Source organism: Sceloporus occidentalis, unplaced genomic scaffold, assembly GCF_023333645.1.
Source record: "Sceloporus occidentalis isolate IW3139 unplaced genomic scaffold, rSceOcc1.0.p SCAF_10, whole genome shotgun sequence".
In the NCBI taxonomy this organism is placed as follows: domain Eukaryota; kingdom Metazoa; phylum Chordata; class Lepidosauria; order Squamata; family Phrynosomatidae; genus Sceloporus; species Sceloporus occidentalis.
In genome coordinates this window covers 38,040,184-38,059,925 of record NW_028316990.1, presented here as the reverse complement: position 1 = coordinate 38,059,925, position 19,742 = coordinate 38,040,184, and the positions used below count along the sequence as shown (strand labels likewise).

Genomic DNA, 19,742 nt, shown 5'->3' with positions numbered 1-19,742 from the left:
GGTTTAGATTTATAAACAGCTTACAAAGCAACCCTACAATGAATTTGCTCAGAATTAAACCACAATGAATTAATGGTATTCAAGAAGAGAGTCCAGGTTTATACTATTATTCCCATCTGGAATTTTAATTAATCAATTTTTTTTTACTGTGGCAAGCGCTTAAAACAAATGGAACCAATCGATTTCCATCGTTCCAGTTCATCAGCAATCATTTCACGCTGTATCTTTTCCTCTCTTCTGTTGTAGGCAATAATGCATTCAATGGGTCTATCCAATTTATTTCAATGTTTTGTTTTCATAAAGAAAGAGAGAAACGTACCTCTTTTTTTGGCCTCTTCCAACTGATGTCTTCCTCGCAGCATCCGATCCTTAGTGCAGTTATAACATCTTGTTATTTCAGGACGCACTTATTTTCGGCGGTGATTCACCGTGATCTGAAGTCGTTCCTTCTTCTTTCCATATGTCTATGAGTTTAGGGGAATTCAGAGGATCTAATTTATTCCACCTTCCTCCTTCTCTAGTGTTTTATTAGTGGGATTTATTTAACCCTTTGGCCAGTTATTTGGATTGGCACATGGATAGACTATGTAGCCGTTGGCTTTATGATGCCCATCCGACTTCTGTTTAAAGACCTACAAAGAAGAAGAAGAACCCACCAGCTTTTTGAGGCCATTCATTCAACCATTGAGCAAAGAATGACCAGATGTCCTACCTGCAAAGGAGGACAAGGCTCTGCAACATGTAGGACATTCAGTACAAATCTGAGCAAATACAGTGGGCCATTGGTATCGCTGGGGTTTGGTTGTAGGGTTTTAATTGTTATTTTAATGTGTTGTATATAGGTTGCTAACCACCTTGGGTCCCACTTTGGGAGCAAGGCAGGATAAATATAATATAATACAATATACATGTTATATAAGTATAACAACAGCAACAGCAACTCCGTTCCCAATCCTTAGTCGGCTGAGCAGCTGAAAAGTGTGACTTTAAACCTCAACCAATTCCAGATCAATTCAATTAAAAGCATATCTAGGGGATTGTGTGCCTGAAGCCGGATTTAGAGCTGCCGGCGGCCAAGAATAGCATAATGTTTCTGCTTGAAACCAATCTTGATAGAGGCTCCTTTGTCTGAAATTATTAGGACCAAAAATGTTTCGGGTTTCAGATTTATTGACTGATTGGATTTTGGAATACCTGCATTTGCATTTGCGTTGTACAAAATGTACATCTTGGTGTTTGAGGCCCAAGTCTAAACATGGAATTAAATTGTGTTTAATTGTGTGCCGCTTTCTCAGCCACTTATGGAAGAAAAAAGGTTTAGTTTCTGGAATATTTTAAATTTCAGATTTAGAAATAATATAACAACAACAACAACAACAACAACAATAATTTATTTGTAGCCTGCCTCTCCCAATGGATCGAGGCGGCTTCCATAGATACACATATAATACAACATAATAGCCATATTAAACAAAATAACCTAAATTTAAATCCCTGTTATCCCCTTAAAAATCCAAAAACCTTAATATGGCTAAAACTCATGATAATGCAATCATTGGAGGACATCCCTTAAATCTGCAGGACCATGGGGTTTGCAGTTCTGTGAGGCAGGACTCTTGGGCAGAGAAGGCTAAGGGCCTTTGCAAAACTATACATCCCATAGTAGGAAGGGGAAAAGCAGCCCTTAAAGCGGTGCCAAACTGCATTGTTTCTACAGTGTGGATGCAATGCTCAAAGGAAGCTCATGACATGAGGAGGCAGAAGAGGGAGGCCCTGGTCTCTCTCTCTCTCTCTCTCTCTCTCTCTCTCTCTTCCTCCCTCCTGATTGGCTGCGTCGCGCCAGGGATCCGGGACTGAGCTCTCTGATTGGCTGCGACGCAAAGGGAAAGTGCTGAACGTTCCATCCCTCCAGAGCGGTGGGCCTGGCCCTGGCAGCCTTTAAGCCCAGCTTCAAGCAGGAGGAGTTTCCTTTCCTCTGTTGCTGGAGCCTTGGTGCATCGAGGGGTCTGGTATGTATTTTGGGCACAGGTTTGTCTCTCTTTGCACCTTTTGCAAGCTCCTCTCTCCCCTTTTCCCTGCCCCTGGGACTTTCAGCAGCTGCAAAGCAGGCAGCAGTTCAACTGGTGAAGCTGCAATGCCCTACAAAGAAACTTCCAACTGCACCAGTTGCATTGGCAGCCTGGCACAAAGGGGAAAAATAAATATAGGGGGAAAGCTTTGGTTTGGGGTGAGGTTCAGCTGGGAGAAGTTTTATGGCAGTTGGAGGCAGGGTGCTTCTACACTGGAGAAAATAATGCAGTTTTGACACCACTTTGAGTGCTGTAGCTTCATCCTAAGAAATCCTATTTAGTGGAGAAAAATGTAGCCTTTTGGCTATTATTATTTCCATTAGTATTATTACTATTATTATTGGAAATAACCCCATTTATATCCCACTGTAGCTGATAAGAATTGCATAGAGGTTTGAGCATCAAAGTACGACTCTGGAGTCCGGGGTTCGATTCCTCACTCGGCCATGAAACCATTATTAATCATCATAATCATTAATGCCATCGGTATCGAACCTAAGTTAAATTAATATCTAGATTCCCTGACTTGAAGCATGTTTACTCAGAAATAAGTTCCCATGCGTTCAAAAGGACTTTGGAGTTTATCACTCCAAAGGGGCTATTATAATACAGGGGAGTTATATGTAGAATGTGTGCCAAAAATGAATGTACGAAGAGGACTGCATCATGAAGGATGTTTTATTGTGTGTTCATTAAAACCACAATAAAAAGATGTTTTTAAAAAGAAAGAGGGAGGAGGAAGCGATATGTACAAAGCCATTTCCAGAAATGTGATGTTTGTGGAGTACAGTCATTGCAGCCCAAAAGGTTATTATATCACCGCCTCTCTCTCTGATTTCCAGCAATTCGTGACGTCGGACAGTATTTCAAAACGGACTTTAGCAATTTGACGATCGCAATCCAAGCCCAGTTGCCCAATTTGTTCCGCCCGGCTTATCCTTGAGGAGTTAAAGATTAATTTGGGGTGTTTTTCCCCCTTTCCCCCCATTTTAAGACAACTTTGGCTTTGTTCCACCTGCAGCCTGCGATTCGGACGGGAAAACAGAGGCCAGCAGATGCAAAACCGTCTCAGGTTGCTTTGGGTCGGTCATCTGGTCTAGCTTGTTCCAAGTCCAGTTTTGGACTACATCTCCCAGAATCCTCTGCAATCCTGGCAGCTGTGTTTAAGACAAGCAAAGAAGACTGGAAAGGGCGAATGCAGGTTGAGTCTCCTTTATCTGGAATTCCAAAATATTCCAAAATTGTCCGCACGGGTGGCTGAGATAGTGGCACCTTCGCTTTCAGATGGTTCAAAGTCAACAGAATTGGTAACCAGGGTTACCTTCAGGCTGTGTGTATAAGGTATATACGCAATACAAATGAATTTTGTGTTTAGACTTGGGTCCCGTTGCCAAGATCATTTGCATTATGGACCTGCAAATATTCTCAGAATCTGACACAAACTGAAATCCAAAACACTTTTGTTCCCAAGCATTTCGGATAAGGGATACTCAACCTTAGACATGCTGCAGACAAGAGACAAAGCCACCTTGTCTGCATAGCCTGAAGGCAATTATACACACACACACACACACACTATATATATATATATATATATATATATATATGCGCACTTATTTATTAATAATGTAAATAATGTTGTGCATGAAACAAAATTTGTGGGCGCTGAACCATCAGAAAGCAAAGGTGTCTCAAACATCCATGAAAAATGCTTTGGAGTATTTTGGAATCTGGATAAAGGAGACTCAGCTTGTATTAACTTTATTTTAGATCTGCCTTTTCCTCAAGACAGGAACTTTGACAGCCTCTTATATCTGTTTTTATTTGAAATGGAATCCTTCTTTGGGATTCGTTCATTCTTCCTCTGAGAGTTAGCATGGCCTCGTGGTTTGAATGTTGGGCTACAACTCGGGAGACTGGGATTCGAATCCCTGCTTGGCCATGAAACCCACTGGTGACGTTAGGCAAGTCTCACTTTCTCAGCCTCAGGGGAAGGCAATGGCATACCTCCTCTGACCCAATCTGGCCAAGAAAACCCCATGATAGGGTCGCTTTAGGGTCCGACCATAAACGGGAAATGACTTGAAGGCACCCAAGAACACCAATTCTTCCTCTTGCCCCTTTCTTTTCAGAGTCCTGTCCGTCCCGATCCACCATGACCCACCACAACGACTGCACCCACGGCAGTGGGGACCCCATCCCAAAAGAGCTGTGGACCTCCCACAACAAGATGGTGATGGAGCCGCTTGACACCAACGACCCCGAGGTAAGTAAGCATGGGCGGGTGGTCTCCCTTATCCGAAATGCTTGGGACCAAGAGTGTTGGGGATTTTGGATTATGGTTTAGTTTGGTTTTTTAATTTTGGAACACTTCTGTATTTGCAATAATACAGGTATTCCAAAATTCACATATACATACTCAGAGAGATATCTTGGAGATTGATCCAAACCTAAGCATAACATGCATTTTTGTTTCATATACCCTCTACGCACATAGCCTGACAGTAAATTAATACAATCTTTTAAATAATGTTGTGCATGAAACTAAGGCCTGTTACAGACAGCCAAAATAAAGCTGCTTCGAGTCACAGTGGAGGTATGGTGTTTCAATGATGCATGCGTCCTAAGAGTCCAGAAGTCACACCAAAGCCACACTCCAGCCCTAAGGACTGGAGCATGGCTTTGGTGTAGCTTCTGGACTCTTAGGACGCATGCATCATCGAAACACCATACCTCCACTGTGACTCGAAGCAGCTTTATTTTGGCTGTCTGTAACAGGCCAAAGTTTGTGCACACTGAATCCTCAGAAAGCAAAAGGGTTCGCTATCTCAGCCACCCATGAAAAAGGTTTTGGGTTCTGAAGCATTATGGATTTCTGAATTCCAGATGAGGGAGGCTCAACCTATATATAGCTATGGCTACAAAATAATATGGGAAGAGTATGGGTCCATTGCCCAGCCCTGCTTTAGGCATTCTTGACTGAGTCAAGGATGCTTGGATTCAGCCCATCGTTTTGCTTTCTCCTCCCTTCTCAAGGTCCATGATATTATCAAGAAGGAAAAGCGCCGGCAGAGGTTGGGCTTGGAGCTGATCGCTTCGGAGAACTTTGCCAGCCGAGCCGTCTTGGAGGCTTTGGGATCCTGCCTGAACAACAAATATTCAGAGGGATACCCGGGACAAAGGTGAGGATGTGGGTTTGAGGTACTACCGAGACCCTTTGCAAAATAGGATATCCTTCCAACTGTGGTAATGGTAGAGGTTGCCTTTAAAAAACGTGATCCCTGCCACCGTCCTCCCCATTGCAGCCAAGAAGAGCTGCACAGTTCTGATGCTTTAGTCTGGCTGTCTCTCTGAACAATACAAGTTGCAACCCACAGATTGGATTATTAAAATGGAGCATTTGTGTATGTGTATAAGAGTTACAAAACCTCCTTTTCTCCTTGGCAGATACTACGGTGGGACTGAGTTTGTGGACGAACTGGAAAGGCTGTGCCAGAAGCGAGCGCTCGAGGCGTATGGGCTGGACCCACAGAAGTGGGGGGTCAATGTGCAGCCATACTCAGGTACCCTGGCAATGACTTCATCCTTTATTGTATTATTGTTATTTTTATAAATCTTGACCCATTTATCAATCTTTAATCCTAAAAAGTTAAAGGCCTCCTTTAATGCTTAGCTGCTGGCAGTAAGAGCTGGTATGTTTTAGCCCCATCCTTTCGATCCTGGCCACCAGTAGAATATGGCTCTCAAAATCTGAAACCGGTCTTCAAGCTAAAATGTTATGGGACTACAACTCCCAGTAGCCCCAGCCAGCATGGCCAATGGGTGAGGGATGATGGGACCTGCATGATAACCCCAGATGGAAATATAAATCGTTACTCACTATGGCCACCTGAGCCCAGGACTCCTCTTTTTCTGTTTCAGGGTCTCCCGCAAACTTTGCCGTCTACACGGGTCTCGTAGAGCCCCACGGAAGGATTATGGGTCTGGATCTTCCCGACGGGGGTCACTTGACCCACGGCTTCATGACAGACAAGAAGAAAATCTCGGCTACCTCCATCTTCTTTGAGTCCATGCCTTACAAGGTGAGCTCTCTTTTCTTCCAGGACAGAGATCGCTGGATTTGAGAAATATTCCTCTATTAACTTTATACTCCATCTTTCCTTCTAAGAGCCAAGAGCAGCTCACCATCTTACATTAAATAAAGGCCAACATCACTCCTCATTCTCAAATTCAAAAATCACAAGAGTACACAAAGGTCTGGAACGATAAAACAGGAATATTTGCTAAGAAATCATAAAGGCAAATAGATACAAGACACATAAAGGCAATGGACACAGAGGAAGGGGGCAGATTCGTTCTCTGTTGCTCCAGAGAGCAGCACTGGGTTTAATGGTTTGAAGTTACAGGAGAACAGATTTCAATTGAACATCAGAAGGAACTTCTTGATGGTAAGAGCAGTTTGGCAATGGAAACAATTGCCTACAGAAGTGGTAGGGGCTCCTTCTTTGGACATCTTCAAAAAGAGTTTGGACAGCTATCTGCAAAGGATTATTTAGCTGATGATCCTGCATTTGGCAGACGGTTGGACTCTGTAATCTCTGGAAGTCCCCTTCCAACTATGATTCTACAATTGGGTGCAAAAAAACTGTGCTGGTCCCTAACTTGAGATATTTAAAGAATCGCTGGTCTAGATAATCCCTTAAAATCCTTTCCAAAGATTTCTGTGGTTCTGAGTGTTTGCATCCAAACAGTTGATTCCGCATGTGACTCTCCTAATCGGAGACACAAGGCTGAGATCATGGGATGGGCCTTTTGCGTGCTTTTGATCAACTGAGGCTCTACTCTGCAGAAGTGGTTTTATAACCTCACATTTGGAACCATTTCAAAACTTCTACGCTTCATTTTCTCTTTGGTTTCCTTCTCTTTAGGTCAACCCCGAGACAGGTTACATAGACTACGACCGCTTGGAGGAAAACGCTCGCTTGTTCCATCCAAAACTGATCATCGCAGGTAATAAGCCCACAAACAGGAAAGTGAGTGGGAATGGGAGACCTGGGAGACCTTTCCCTTGAAAAAGCAGAATTGCTTCTTGTCTGAACCCTGTTTTTCTGGAAGTCCATGTTCTGGTCGGTCTTTCCCATCCCAGGGGTCAGCTGCTACTCGCGCAACCTGGACTATGCCCGCATGCGGAAGATTGCGGATGAAAACAGCGCCTACCTGATGGCTGACATGGCCCACATCAGTGGCCTGGTGGCCGCCGGCGTGGTGCCTTCTCCCTTCGAACACTGCGACGTGGTCTCCACCACCACCCACAAAACCTTGCGGGGCTGCCGGGCGGGAATGATCTTTTACCGGAAAGGTAAGATGGCAGAGAACAAGACGAGGATAGGGTCCAAACAGCACTTTGGATCTCTCTTTTAAATGTGGCCTAAAACTGGGAGTGGATTCCCCTTCTTCCCAACACGAAAAATGCCAGCCACCGCTTGGTTATTTACCTGGGAATGAAGCGTGACCAGCAACATCTCAAACACCTTCCTTATCGAAAATCCTTGGGACCTGAAACCCTCAACCAGCCTCCTCCTTTTTTGTCTCCAAGGTGCCCGCAGCACGGACCCCAAAACAGGAAAAGAAATCCTGTACAACCTGGAAAGCCTCATCAACCAAGCGGTTTTCCCTGGCCTCCAGGGCGGCCCCCATAACCATGCCATTGCAGGTGAGTAGGAGCCAACGTGGCGTAGGGATTTCAGTCTTTGGACTAGGACGGCCAGGGTTCGAATCCCAGCTTAACCATGGTAATCCACAGGGTGGGACCCTTGGGAAAATCATGCTCTCTCAGCTTCATAGGAAGGTGAGTGATTGTAAACCTTTTCTAGAAGTATCATAATAAGAATCCTTGGAGAGTCGTGGAACAATGGTACTTGGTTCCAGAATGAGACATCCGAATCCTTGAGGGGTATCCTCCAGTTTCTGTGTGCACTGCATGCGGGTAACAGGTCCTCCAAGAGATGCCCTCAAGCACTCACACTTTCTCTCTCTTTCTCTCTTTTTGGCTAGGAATTGCCGTAGCTCTGAAGCAAGCCATGACTCCGGAATTCAAGGCTTATCAGAGGCAGGTGGTCGCCAACTGCAAAGCTCTGGCAAAGACCCTCATCGGTTTGGGATACCACATTGTGACAGGTGAGAAGCACAGGTTGCCTTTCAAGATTAATTCTAGGCATGGGTTTTGACCCTAAACAGTGGTGTATGTGAAACATAAATTGATTTCATGTTTAACCTTGGGTCCTATCTCCAAAAAATAACTCATTATGTATATGCAACATTCCAAAATCTGGAAAAAAGTCTAATTTCCAAAAGGAAAACTCAGCTTGTAGTGTCTCCTCAATTGCGCCACTGTCCCCAATTCTGGACACTGCAAGTAAATTCCTGTTCTTTGTGTCTTTCTTTTCAGGCGGTTCCGACAACCACTTGATCTTGGTGGACCTGCGAAGCCGAGGGACGGACGGAGGGCGAGCCGAACGGGTCCTTGAGCTCTGCTCCATCGCGTGCAACAAGAACACCTGCCCAGGTGAGGTTGTGTGAGATGGGGTGATGGTAGGTTGTTCTGCAGAACATCTGGAGAACATCCACATTATTATTATTTATTTTTGACTTAATCTGTGGTTCTTTCTTTCTTTCTTAAACTGCCAGGGGACAAAAGTGCTTTGCGTCCCAGCGGGTTGCGTTTGGGGACACCAGCCCTTACTTCCAGAGGATTCATGGAAGCGGACTTCCAAATAGTCGCTCACTTCATTCATAAAGGTAAAAAGGGTAGGGAGGCATCTAAATACCCTTAAGGCACCAGATTCCCATCTGATCTTGGAAGCTAAGCAGGGTCAGTCCTTGTTAGTATGTGGATGGGAGACCGCCAGTGAATCCCAGGCACTGTAGACTCTCCTTCAGAGGAAGGAACTGGCCAAAGTACCTCTGAGGATGCCTTGCCTAAGAAAATCCTATGAAATTCATGGGGTCGCCATAAGTCGACAGCAACGTGCACATGCACAACGGAGGAGGTGGAGTGTATTTGTAGCAATCATTTCCCCAGAGTAATGATAAATAATAAAGTTGGAAGACACAGATGCCTATAGAGCTCCATTCTTCCTCATTTCCCAGGGTAGATGTGTTAATGCAGTGCAGTAAGGATTGAAAGGGATTGTTGTTGTTGTTGTGTTTCTTTATATATAGCAATAGCAGCTTCATTTATGTACCGCTTCATACCACCTAAGCAGTCTCTAAGCAGTTTACTACTGTAAGCTAATTTTCTCCCAAAATTGGAACCTAAAGTACCTTTAAGTCTAGGATAGTACAGTTAAAACCTTATAAAAGTGACAATTAAAATGGAATTAAAGAACGCATATTAATCATGTTTGATATGCTTTTCATTCTTCTCGTTCTCACTGAGGTAGGGAAGGTGTGCTTGCGTCGAGTCCTGTTTCGCTAGGCTGCTTAGCCCATGGTAAGGGATGATGGGAGGCATAGTTGTCTAAGCACATCTCCAAGGGCCACATGTTCTTCACTCCTCATTTCATAAACTACCAACTTAGAAATGTTGATCTTTATGGACTACAGTTCATTTGTAGTCCAAAAGATGGGAACGTATCTATCGTCCACTCAGGTATAGAACTCACCTTGCAAGTCCAGAGCGACATGAACCCCAAAGCGACGCTGAGGGAGTTTAAAGAGAAGCTGGTCTCCGACGAGAAATACCAACCCCAGCTGGCATCTCTCAAGGAAGAGGTGGAAGCCTTTGCCGAATCCTTCCCGCTCCCTGGCTTGCCCATTCTGTAAAGGAGCGCCGTCGGAGGGTGAACTCGAACCCAAGCAAGAATATCTAGGAAGCAAGACCTATGCAGAGATGGTGAGGATATTTTCCTGGCATCCAGACAAAGCTACTCTCGTCCAAAATGGATGGAAGGAGGAATATAGCCAAGCCATGCATATCCCACACCTCCTTCCCTTTCCTTTCCCTTCAAAGGGAAGCTGCTTTTACAATTTGCCCTGTTGCCCATCTTTTCCCGTCGTCCTCCTCCACTTTTTAAAAAATGTGCCACAAGGATTATGAACCCCCAAAAGAAACTCAAGTTTACCACTCGATTGGTGGAGTTGTTTGCAGTATTAATGGACACCCCCCCAAATATACTCTCGGCAGGGCTAAGCGGGCCCAAAGAGAGAAGCGTAAGATGCTCCCTTGAGGCCTGAAAGCCCAAGATGCAAAAGGTTTAGGCTACAAAATCAACTGCTGCCCAAAGCTATGCGACAGAAAGTGAGTTAAAAACTGCCCAACTGAGACTTCCAGTTTGCTTGAGATCTGTGATGGAATAAATAGAAAATCAGGTCCTGAAAAGTCAGCTGAATGTTTGTGAGTCTTCAGTTTCTTTACTCTGCAACTTTGCCCTTTGGAGAAAACTTTTAAGTCCAATTTGCATACAAAATGCAAAAGTGATATTGCAACATTGGGGCAGTTGAACCGAGTTTCAAAGCAGTTATAAGATGGAGGCCAAAAAAAGAAAACCCACTTAAGGACGCATGAGACTTAATCCTAAAGTCAGTAAAAGAGGATGGCAGCCAATGCATGCTACGTTTCTCCTTCTGCCCTTATCCCACCCGCTCCCAACAGTTTTATATGAGACACATGAGCCCAGGAAGGATGGTCAGGACACTTTTTACTAAGCACAATAAAATTAAGAAAGGTCACCACAAGATACTCCAAGGGTCAGAGACGCTTTAAAAAAGCTGTATATCAAAAATATTTGAACCCTGATAAATAATTCCCCCCTCCCATCCTTGTAGTCACATTTGCTAAGGTCTTGTGCAGGACACCTGTAATATCACTAACACAAAGAAGGCATGCAGCTCAGATTTCTTCCACAAAGAGACACCAGTGTTGTGGTTTTCTCTCCCTCCCCAAAAGTACTATCTGGGCAGAAGGGTTGTGCATCTAACAGGGAAAAGACAAGAATCCGATCAGGATCAAGAATGACTTTGGAAAAGGGAGACTTTAGCCAGTGGGTGGGTGCAGGATTCGAGAAGCCTCCCAGTCCGGTTGAAGGAACTGCAAAACCCGCAGCAAGCAGGTTTTGCAATTCCTAATGTTATCGATGCAAGAGTTATCAGCATCAGCTCTAATCTTTTAGGGCAAACTCCATAGGTCTGCAGGGCAGGGGGCCTGGTTAGGCAAAAGCAGCTGCCGACAACAGTGTTTGTCCCCTTCGCGTCCTCAAGATTTAAAATGTCCCAAAACTGCAAACTATTTAAATGTTTGAAAGGCTAGAGGATACTGTATTTTGAGAAGCTGCTCTGAAGAAGGACCACATCTACTTCCCTGGGCTATTTGAAACATTAAAGAACATTTTTTAGCTCCAAGAGGCTGGGAGCTCGCCATGGGCTTCTTCCAACTGCCTCCTCCAGCCCCAGACGATCCCATATAAATACCGCCACCCCCTTGATAGCATTTTAATGTGATATAATATACTTACTGCAAGCCTATAGCTATGGTTAGCTTTCAACCAGGTTTGTGCCCCAACAGCAGCAACCTGAGCCCCAAAGAGGATGTTACGCTACAATTAAACGCCAAGAAGGGTGGGTGAATTAGGGTGAATGCATGTGAATATCTGGGGTTGAGAAGAGCAGCAATTCTGACCCAAGACCCATCTTTCACGACAGATGGGACATGAAATCACAAGGCAAACTTTGTCTTCTGGAGATTCATTGTAGGGTATCTTTTAAAACAAGATGCAAGAGGGACACTCAAAGGTTGGCTGGTCTGTCACACAAAAATCCTGCTGGGTTCTTCAGTTAGTAACTTCACCAATTCAGGGATTTTTCATGGGTTGTGTTGTATACGTCAAGATGGCGGCGGCCATGTGGAACGGCCGCCGCCATTTCGTACGGACTCAGTCCGTACTAGGGTTAGGGGCATCTGGAAGAGACGCCCCTTTCTAACCCTAGTACAAGCTGAGCACGTACTTTCCTGCCCGTTTGTAACGGGTCTTTGTGTCCAACTACATGTGAACCCTTCCTTTCTTCCAAAGTGCATGCTACTATGGCTTTTCCCAGCCTGGCACTTGGGACTACGTGTCCCATAACCATTGGGCAGCACAGGTGAGGGACTGTGAGTGTTGTAGTCCAATTCTAGAAGTTGAGGAAAGCTGCCATGTTGAGGTCGCAGGATGCTGGTGGGCTACCAAGATGGATGCCTGAGTTGTGGCAATTCTGGGATCCAATCCTACTGTGAGAGATGTGAGCTTAACCTGTCCCCGCATCAAGAGACAAAATCCTTCTCATGAGCACAACTCAAATGTGGAAGACAGAAGAGCACTAGATGCAAAGATGACATTTTCGGGTGGTGCGGCTCCATGTTTTCTGCAGCATCAGGTCTAAAAACTCTTATCTCCCCCTTCCCCCAAAAAAGAGAGACACTTTCTAGTTTTAAGAGCCAAACAGATGCTCGGCTCCCTGGATTCCATATATTCCATTACAAACACAAGAGACGTTACCCATATGGTCTCACCAGCAGACAACATAATAATACGACCCAATACGGCAGTAAAGATTTGGGTTTATGATCCAGTACAAGGTTAGCACAGTGGGTAGGTGCATAGGAAGTCATAGAGAAGCCACCTACTCCTTGCAAAACTTTTGCTTAGTTGCGAAGGCAGAACTACAACTTGGCCAAACTTGGTGGCCTATCCACACTGTGAAGCCCAATCACATCCAAATCCCAAAGTGCATTTCCCCCAAAGCCTTCATCTCATTATGGCTAGGTGAGTTTTGCTTTCCTTGGAGGACAGAGAAGCAACAGAGGAGAAATGTGCACAGAGTTTGCACACCTCCTCCCTTGCAAAAGCCTCCTCTTCGCTCTAAAATTAAAGTAGCAAGGTATCTTTGGGGGAGTGGGGTTAGCTTCTAGGAACACTGTTTTTTACTCAAGGAACTCAAAAGTGCAGCATAACAAGGCGTTCTCCCTTCCAAATGGGAGGCTTCTTCTTTTCTATATATATATATTTATATTTTATGTCTATATACAGTAGTGCAGCTTTGCATCAAGTTTTCCAGAATCCTCCAGACACCAAACCTGACCCTCTTTGAAGCTTCTTCCATTTACATCAGAAAACTTTACATTCAGTTTTAGAACTCAGCTTCATATAATCACATGGAAAATAGGTTTTTAAAAATACACGCACATACACACGCACACAAACATACACACTACTCCAGTTATCCTTGTAAAACTTAAGGAGGTCTCTCTGCCCGCTTCATCGCCAACCTCCTGATATGAGGAACAGAAAGAGAACATTTTAAAAGGGAAAATAAAACCAGCGAGGCATCTCTCAACCCTTAAAAGTTATATCCAGCTGGCCTGTTACGATATGCTGCCATACATATCCACAACCAAGAAGATTCAGGAGAGGTGCAGTCTTGTTTGAGATGTCAGATTTCCAAAGTAAGGAGTTCAGGTTCTGCTGGGTTCAACCAGGACTCCACAGACTCATAAAAGCCCCCAAACGGAGGGCAGAGCTTGGGGTTTTGGAGACATTTGGAACATAAAAGCCCCGCGTGTCCAACTGTCACCAAATCGGATGACCAGCAACCACCATTAACACCCAGCAAATGTAGAGAGGTAGTAAAATTCTTGGAAAGCCTTGGGGTTGAAATGAACGGAACAAGATATGTTGAGACAAAGGACGGGAGCTGCAGGGATCATTGTGGCTGGCTATGCTGCTGATGGCAAACAAAATCCACACATCCAGAAGCAGTTTAGGAGCGTTTGTGTGTGCGCGAAGGGGGTCTAAATCCAGGACGTTCCTTCCCAGTGATGCCTGAGTACCAAGATTTAAGAACAACAGGCCACTCCAAAGTACAGCCTTCCCTTTTGTGCCACAGTAAAGACCTCTAAGGTTTCCCTTCCTCTAGGAAAGGAGAACCACTCACAGCCAGGTTTTACTGCTTGACAGCCACACTGTCAAAAACCATTTTGTGCTTTCAAATCTGGGGCAAAGTCTTTGTAATGCCTAAGACCCAGAAGAAATAACCCCTGGGGGATTCTCTCTCTCTTTCTCTCGCTCTTCATTACCCTGTGATTTCTGCTTCTCGGCCTTTCTGCTACAACCATTTGTAGCTCCCAACACAGAGAGAGCCATTACAGGAGCCATTACAGTTCCCAGGGATGTGGCACAGGGACCTTACAGATGGGTGAACTCCTGACGATGGTGACATCTGAAAGCTGACCTCTCAAGATTCTTATTTTCTACTCATGATTCAAAAATTTTAACTTGGCGATACTTCCAATGTTACTGCAGCTCTTTTTAGCATCTAAAAATGCACACAAGCCCTGCGACGTGGCACCTGCTCCTCATCCTCCCATGCCTATGCCACTGACTGAGTGACAAGCTGTTTTCATTGCTAGATCGCTTGCCATCTCATAAAGGTGCTACCCTCTGATCCCCACTCATTCCCCCCTTTTAACCAGCAATGTAGATTTCAACAGCCTTCTTTTTTCAAAGAGGTCTGACCATGAATTTGGAAGTCTTCATTTTAATCAGGCTGACTTAGCCACTACCTTGGGTCCTCCATATTATAGTGCAAGAACTAGCGTGTTGACTGTGGAAACTGTGGAGGCCTGGAAACGACCAGAGATGACCACAGAGAAGCGTTGCGTGAGAGCGGGGAAATGGGGCAGGCAATCCAAACACCCGACTAGATTTTGTACAAACAGCTGGGCACATAATCAAACCTGAGCACTGGGCTGACCCCCTGGATAGGATCCTGAACGTACTGCAGTTTCAGAAGCTCAGCAAGATACTGGACGACTTTGCTGTCTTCGTTGGCAAGTCCCAGGTGGATTTTCAAAAAGTTCAGCCGCCGGGAAGCCATGGACTCCTCTGTCTCGCCCTCCTTGAGGGGGAGATGGAGGTGGTGGCAGAAGGCGTACAGGAAAGCCTTGGAGCACAGCTGGGTCAGGATGGCCTGGACGTGCATGTAGTAGGTGCTCCCTCGCTTGATTTGTGTGCGGTGGTCGGCCAGCCGGGGGATCAGGGTTCCTCGGTATTGGGGGCAGCGGAGGGTCTTGCTGTCGGCGTCTAGGATGCTGACATAGCGGCCGTAGCGGCTGAGAGAATGCATCATGCTGACGCCGGTCGGGGAGGATGACCTGGAGAAGAAAGGGGAGATACAGGCAGAGCTATTGCAAGACACATAAACTGTTGCCTAAACAGAACGAAGAGGCAGAGAGCATGAGCTAGGAGGCTGCCAATTCCAGTCCCACTTTAGCCCCTCTGGCAAAACAGAACTTTGATACAAGCACATTCCCCTGGCCATTTCACTTTCCCACTGTGCAATCACAAGGACAAATGGATTCTTGCTTCCTGATGCTTTCGTGTTTATATTTTTGGACTGGGGAGTGAGGTTTCTTATGAAATATAGCAGCATCTGCAATGGTGTGGTGTAGTGATTTAAACACTGGACTAAGACTCAGCAGAACAGCGTTCAAATCTCTGCTTGGCCATGGAAACCCACTGGGTGACCTTGGACAAGTCACATGCTCTCAGCCTTAGAGGAAAGGAATGGCAAACCTTCTCCGAAGAAATCTTGCTAAGAAAACCCCATAATAGGGTCTCCATAAGTCAGAAGTGACTTGAAGGCACACAACACACACACCATCTATAGCTTGTGGAGACATTCCCACTGTTTTGGGGGACCGCTGGGCCAATTTAGGTCCAAGAGAGGCCCTTTTATTGCAGGAAGTGAAAAGGAAGTGACTACCACCCTGTTGTTAAAAAGGTTTCTCCTGAACATAGACTGGGCCAGGAAAGCTCAAAAACATGTGAATGTGCTCACCCCCTCCCCAAATATTTGGGAGCATTTTGGAACAAAATGAATGTGGATGGGGTGCAATGCTCCAGTGTCTTTTGGGGGGCTAATGAAGCTTCCCAGCCTTCCAAAGTTGCCCACCCCTGCTCTCATTCCCAACACTGGGTAAGGAAAAGACTTGGGCAGGTTACTTTGGTGGGATTTCTTTGGTACCTCTGCAATCCAATCAGTTTCCACTTCTGAAAATCGGTGATGTGCAAAGGAGAGATGGCCCAGGGCTTCACTGGCTTGGCGTACTCCCCACAGTTTGGGACAAAAATGGAGAGGGCGGTTACGAGTTTCTCTACGATGGCCTTCTCTTCCCCCAGCACCACCAGTGTCCGGCCGCTTAGCAGAGAATAGATGGCAGGGTGGGCAAAGGGATACTGCCGGATGAAGCGCAAGGCGTTCTGGCCGGCTTTCTTCTTCTGCCTTTCCCCAGACTGACCACCAAGAGGCGAAGGGGAAGGAGTCCTGTCTGAGCTGGTGGACGCCGTGCTGCTGATGTAGCTGGTGGAATCGGAGCATTTATCCAGGCTCATTTTGCTCGCCTCTCGGCTGCTTGAGAGATAATGCGGATCGAGTTCGTAGGTCAAGAGACCCCGCAAGACGCCCTCGTGGGAAGAGCAGTCCGTAAAGTTCACGTGAAGCCCGTGATCCCCCTGCCGGTAGGGCTGGGGTGGGATACTGACCACACCATCATCGTCACAATGCTTTGGGACCCCGTTGGTCGGAGGCTCAAGAAAGTTTGGACTCTCTTTCCCAATGCAACAGGCAGAGTCCACGGGGAGCTGATTCCCCTCCTCAAAGTTGCCCTCCATCTCTTCAGTGCCATCTGGGTTTAAAACAGGGCTGAAGTGAAGACCTTCATCTTCTTCGTCAGCGTAGGTTTCTTCATTAATGGCACTCGGGTAGCTCGCTTTAAAGTCATCCGGGATCAGAGCTTCTGAGGGACATGTGCTGAGGACCTCAATGCTGTCCTCACTGATAGTTCTCCGACTGACCGCTTTGTTCCTCACCAGCTGCGGACTGGCGCATGGCTGGGGCAGGTTGGCCTGGCTTTCAGACTGAGCGAGGGCAGCCGAAGACTTCTCAGTTCCCAAAACCTCAATGCTTTCTCCGCTGCTGACGCTTCCTTTCAGATCTGCATCAAGATACTCCATATTGTCCTGATGGTTGTAAGTCACAGGGTCAGTGACTTCTGTTTCTGGAGCATCTTCGGTCTCCTGTTCCATCTTAATGGGCACAGACTCAACACTGGATTTGTAAGACCCCAAGCTGACTAGCGGTTTAGGAACAGGGCAAACGTCCAAACATTTGTCGCCGGGGTTGTCTAGATGAGCTCCCTGGTAGCCATTCAACTGCCTTTCGAGTTGCCTTTCCTCCAGAGGGAATATCTCTTCGAAAAGGAAGTTGGTGATCGTTTGTTGCTTTAAAAGCGCTCTGCTGATCTGACTGGTCAAGAGGTAGCAGACGTCGCCTCTGAACATTTTCTCGATTTGATGCAGCTGATCCAGCGTCTGGGTGAAGAAATAAACATCGCAAAGTTCCTGAAGGGTTTTGAGCTTCTTGTCAAAGCATTTGGCAGATTTGGCCTTGATCAGCTTCGGCGTATAAGAGGACCGCCGCGAATAAAGGTGCGTTTCTCTGGGTTCGTCGGGTTTTGAGGTAGGAAGCCCTTGCTCCGATTCTTCCTCCTCGGCTTGTTCGTTCGCAGCTTCCGGCTCATAAGGATGAAAGTCTGAGTCTTTCTGCTTGCTGTAGGGATAGGATCTGATTTGCTTCAAAAGGTCTTGATGCTCGATGATGGATTTTTCGACGCTGGCCAGTTCGTTTGCTTTCTCAATGGCCTGCGTGGTGTAGTACCCTTTCTCATTGTTCTTCTTCTGGATCTCCGTCTCAGTATGCAAAACGGTCCTAGTATAGTCGAGGTCCTTGAGCTTTTTTTCCAGTTCGTTGGCAAACGCTTTCCGGTTGCCCGTCTTCAGGCATTCGGAGGCTTTCGAGAACTCGGCGGAGAGCTCTTCGAACATCTGCATAATCTTGTGCTCGTCGGCGGAGATGTAAGCCATGCAGAAAGGCCTGACGAAACCCCTGGCTTCGAGGTCGTAGAGAGTCAAGTGGTGGACATATGCAAACGCCCCTTCCTTGGAGTCGCCCAGCACAACTTTCGAATCCTCCACGAAGTTCAGCTTCGGGTACGGGCATCCGGGGTGGTGCCCCACGAAGGAGGCCTGGTAGTCCACCGACATGATGCGGAGGGAGAAGTAGTTGAGGTCGAAGGTGCCGGAGACTTTGGCGTCGTCGGGGACGGTGAGCAAAGGCTGGGGACCCACTTGCTCCGAGAATTCAGAGATGAGGATGAAGTCCCGGGTGAACTTGGCGCTGGAGAGCTTGGACCAAGGGTTGGTGCCTTGGCTGGCGAAAGGGAAGAGCGGGACGGAGTACTCCTCGGGCAAAGCCGGCTCGCTGTTGTTGTAGGCTTCCTCCTCGTAGTCATCCTCCTTGGTAAAAGCCACCACGTCCGGGGCGCTGATCATATTTCCAAGTGAAGATGGCGGCAGCGGCGGCAGCAAACGGACATGGAGGAGAGGAGAGCTGCGCTGCGAACGCCGAGAGTCAACCAGAATCCATCAGTTGAGAGAATGAAGCCCCTCTGGCCCCAAATCAATCTGCTAATCCCCTCCTATGCTCCACTTCCCTTCACTGGGGAGGCCTTGATACCGGAGGGACCCTAAGGGCAACTGCCCCTTTGAGCTCCTAGTCTATGGGGCTGTTTATCCTCACAAGGATCTAGACCCTTTGCCCAAAGCCTGAGGGAGCGTATCACGTTTCTGCTATTGACTGCTCTGTTTAAGACCCTGCTTTCCCCGCAGTGTTTGCGGGGACCTTGTGGCACTCACCCTCCTTTGTACCCCTCACCCTTTGAGGGTTTAGGCAAGGAGGATCACTGCCTGGCTCTGGGGCTCAGTAAGAGGGTCAGTGCCTGGCTGTGGGGCTGGGGAGGAAAAGAGGGTCTCTGCCTGGCTGTGGGGCCGAGGAGGGGCAGGTAGTAACTGCCTGGCTGTGGGGCTCAGTAAGAGGGTCCCTGCCTGGCTCTGGGGCTCAAAGAGATGAGGGTCACTGTCTAGCTGTGAGGCTGAGAAGAAGAGGGTCCCTGCCTGGCTGTGGGGCTGAGGAGGGGCAGGTAGTAACTGCCTGGCTGTGGGGCTCAGTAAGAGGGTCCCTGCCTGGCTCTGGGGCTCAAAGAGATGAGGGTCACTGTCTAGCTGTGAGGCTGAGAAGAAGAGGGTCCCTGCCTGGTGTGGGGCTGAGGAGACGGGGGTCCCTGCCTGGCTGTGGGGCTCAAGAGGAGAAGAGGGCCACTGCCTGGCTGGGGGCTCAATGAGGCGAGGGTCGATGCCTGGCTGTGGGGCACAAGGGGGCTGTGGGGCTCAGGAGAGGGCCACTGCCTGGCTGTGGGGCTCTGAGACAGGAGGGCCACTGCTTGGCTGGAGAGGAGGCTGAGTGGTCACTTGTGGGTCAAGCCGGCCAAGAGGGCTCCAACTTCCTCCCTCTGACCCCCAAAGGCCAGGCCCCTCCTCGACTGCCCTTCCTGGGAAAGGGCCCAGGCTCCTCCCTCTCCTTCTCTCCGACCCCTCAGCCCTGAAAAAGGCGGGCGCTAGGACCAGCCCGGGACCCTCCTCCGACCCTCGCCTTTCGCCGCTTCTCCCTCACAGACGCCTCCGCTGCCGCCGCCGCCGACCGGCAGCCATCTTGGAATCACATGACACCTCACGGGTTGACCCC

At 47.3% G+C, this 19,742-nt stretch overlaps 2 protein-coding genes across 2 annotated transcripts; one reads left to right on the top strand and one right to left on the bottom strand.

Annotated features, from left to right (window-relative positions):
• Positions 1 to 1,936: 1,936 nt before the first annotated feature.
• On the top strand, positions 1,937 to 10,459 carry SHMT1 (serine hydroxymethyltransferase 1). The gene is made up of 12 exons (XM_089539673.1): positions 1,937 to 2,009; positions 4,202 to 4,335; positions 5,106 to 5,251; positions 5,517 to 5,632; positions 5,991 to 6,151; positions 6,998 to 7,079; positions 7,216 to 7,428; positions 7,666 to 7,782; positions 8,124 to 8,246; positions 8,518 to 8,634; positions 8,757 to 8,867; positions 9,721 to 10,459. The coding sequence occupies exons 2-12, from the start codon at positions 4,225 to 4,227 to the stop codon at positions 9,891 to 9,893; spliced, it is 1,470 nt and encodes a 489-aa protein (XP_089395799.1). The 5' UTR covers positions 1,937 to 2,009; positions 4,202 to 4,224; the 3' UTR covers positions 9,894 to 10,459.
• Positions 10,460 to 10,751: 292 nt separating this feature from the next.
• Positions 10,752 to 19,690, bottom strand: LOC149306521 (guanine nucleotide exchange protein SMCR8-like). Its single transcript, XM_089539671.1, has 2 exons — positions 16,128 to 19,690; positions 10,752 to 15,255 (listed from the first exon to the last, which is right to left on the bottom strand). The coding sequence occupies exons 1-2, from the start codon at positions 18,491 to 18,493 to the stop codon at positions 14,802 to 14,804; spliced, it is 2,820 nt and encodes a 939-aa protein (XP_089395797.1). The 5' UTR covers positions 18,494 to 19,690; the 3' UTR covers positions 10,752 to 14,801.
• Positions 19,691 to 19,742: the final 52 nt, after the last annotated feature.

What these genes read in the sequence shown, in the direction of transcription:
- SHMT1 (XM_089539673.1), top strand. Translation starts at nt 4,225, where the DNA reads ATGACCCACCACAACGACTGCACCCACGGCAGTGGGGACCCCATCCCA. An exon ending in TTGACACCAACGACCCCGAG is followed by an intron (nt 4,336 to 5,105) that starts GTAAGTAAGCAT and finishes TCCCTTCTCAAG; the next exon opens with GTCCATGATATTATCAAGAA. An exon ending in TTGAGTCCATGCCTTACAAG is followed by an intron (nt 6,152 to 6,997) that starts GTGAGCTCTCTT and finishes CCTTCTCTTTAG; the next exon opens with GTCAACCCCGAGACAGGTTA.
- LOC149306521 (XM_089539671.1), bottom strand. Translation starts at nt 18,493, where the DNA reads ATGATCAGCGCCCCGGACGTGGTGGCTTTTACCAAGGAGGATGACTAC. An exon ending in AAACTGATTGGATTGCAGAG is followed by an intron (nt 15,256 to 16,127) that starts GTACCAAAGAAA and finishes TTTCTTCTCCAG; the next exon opens with GTCATCCTCCCCGACCGGCG.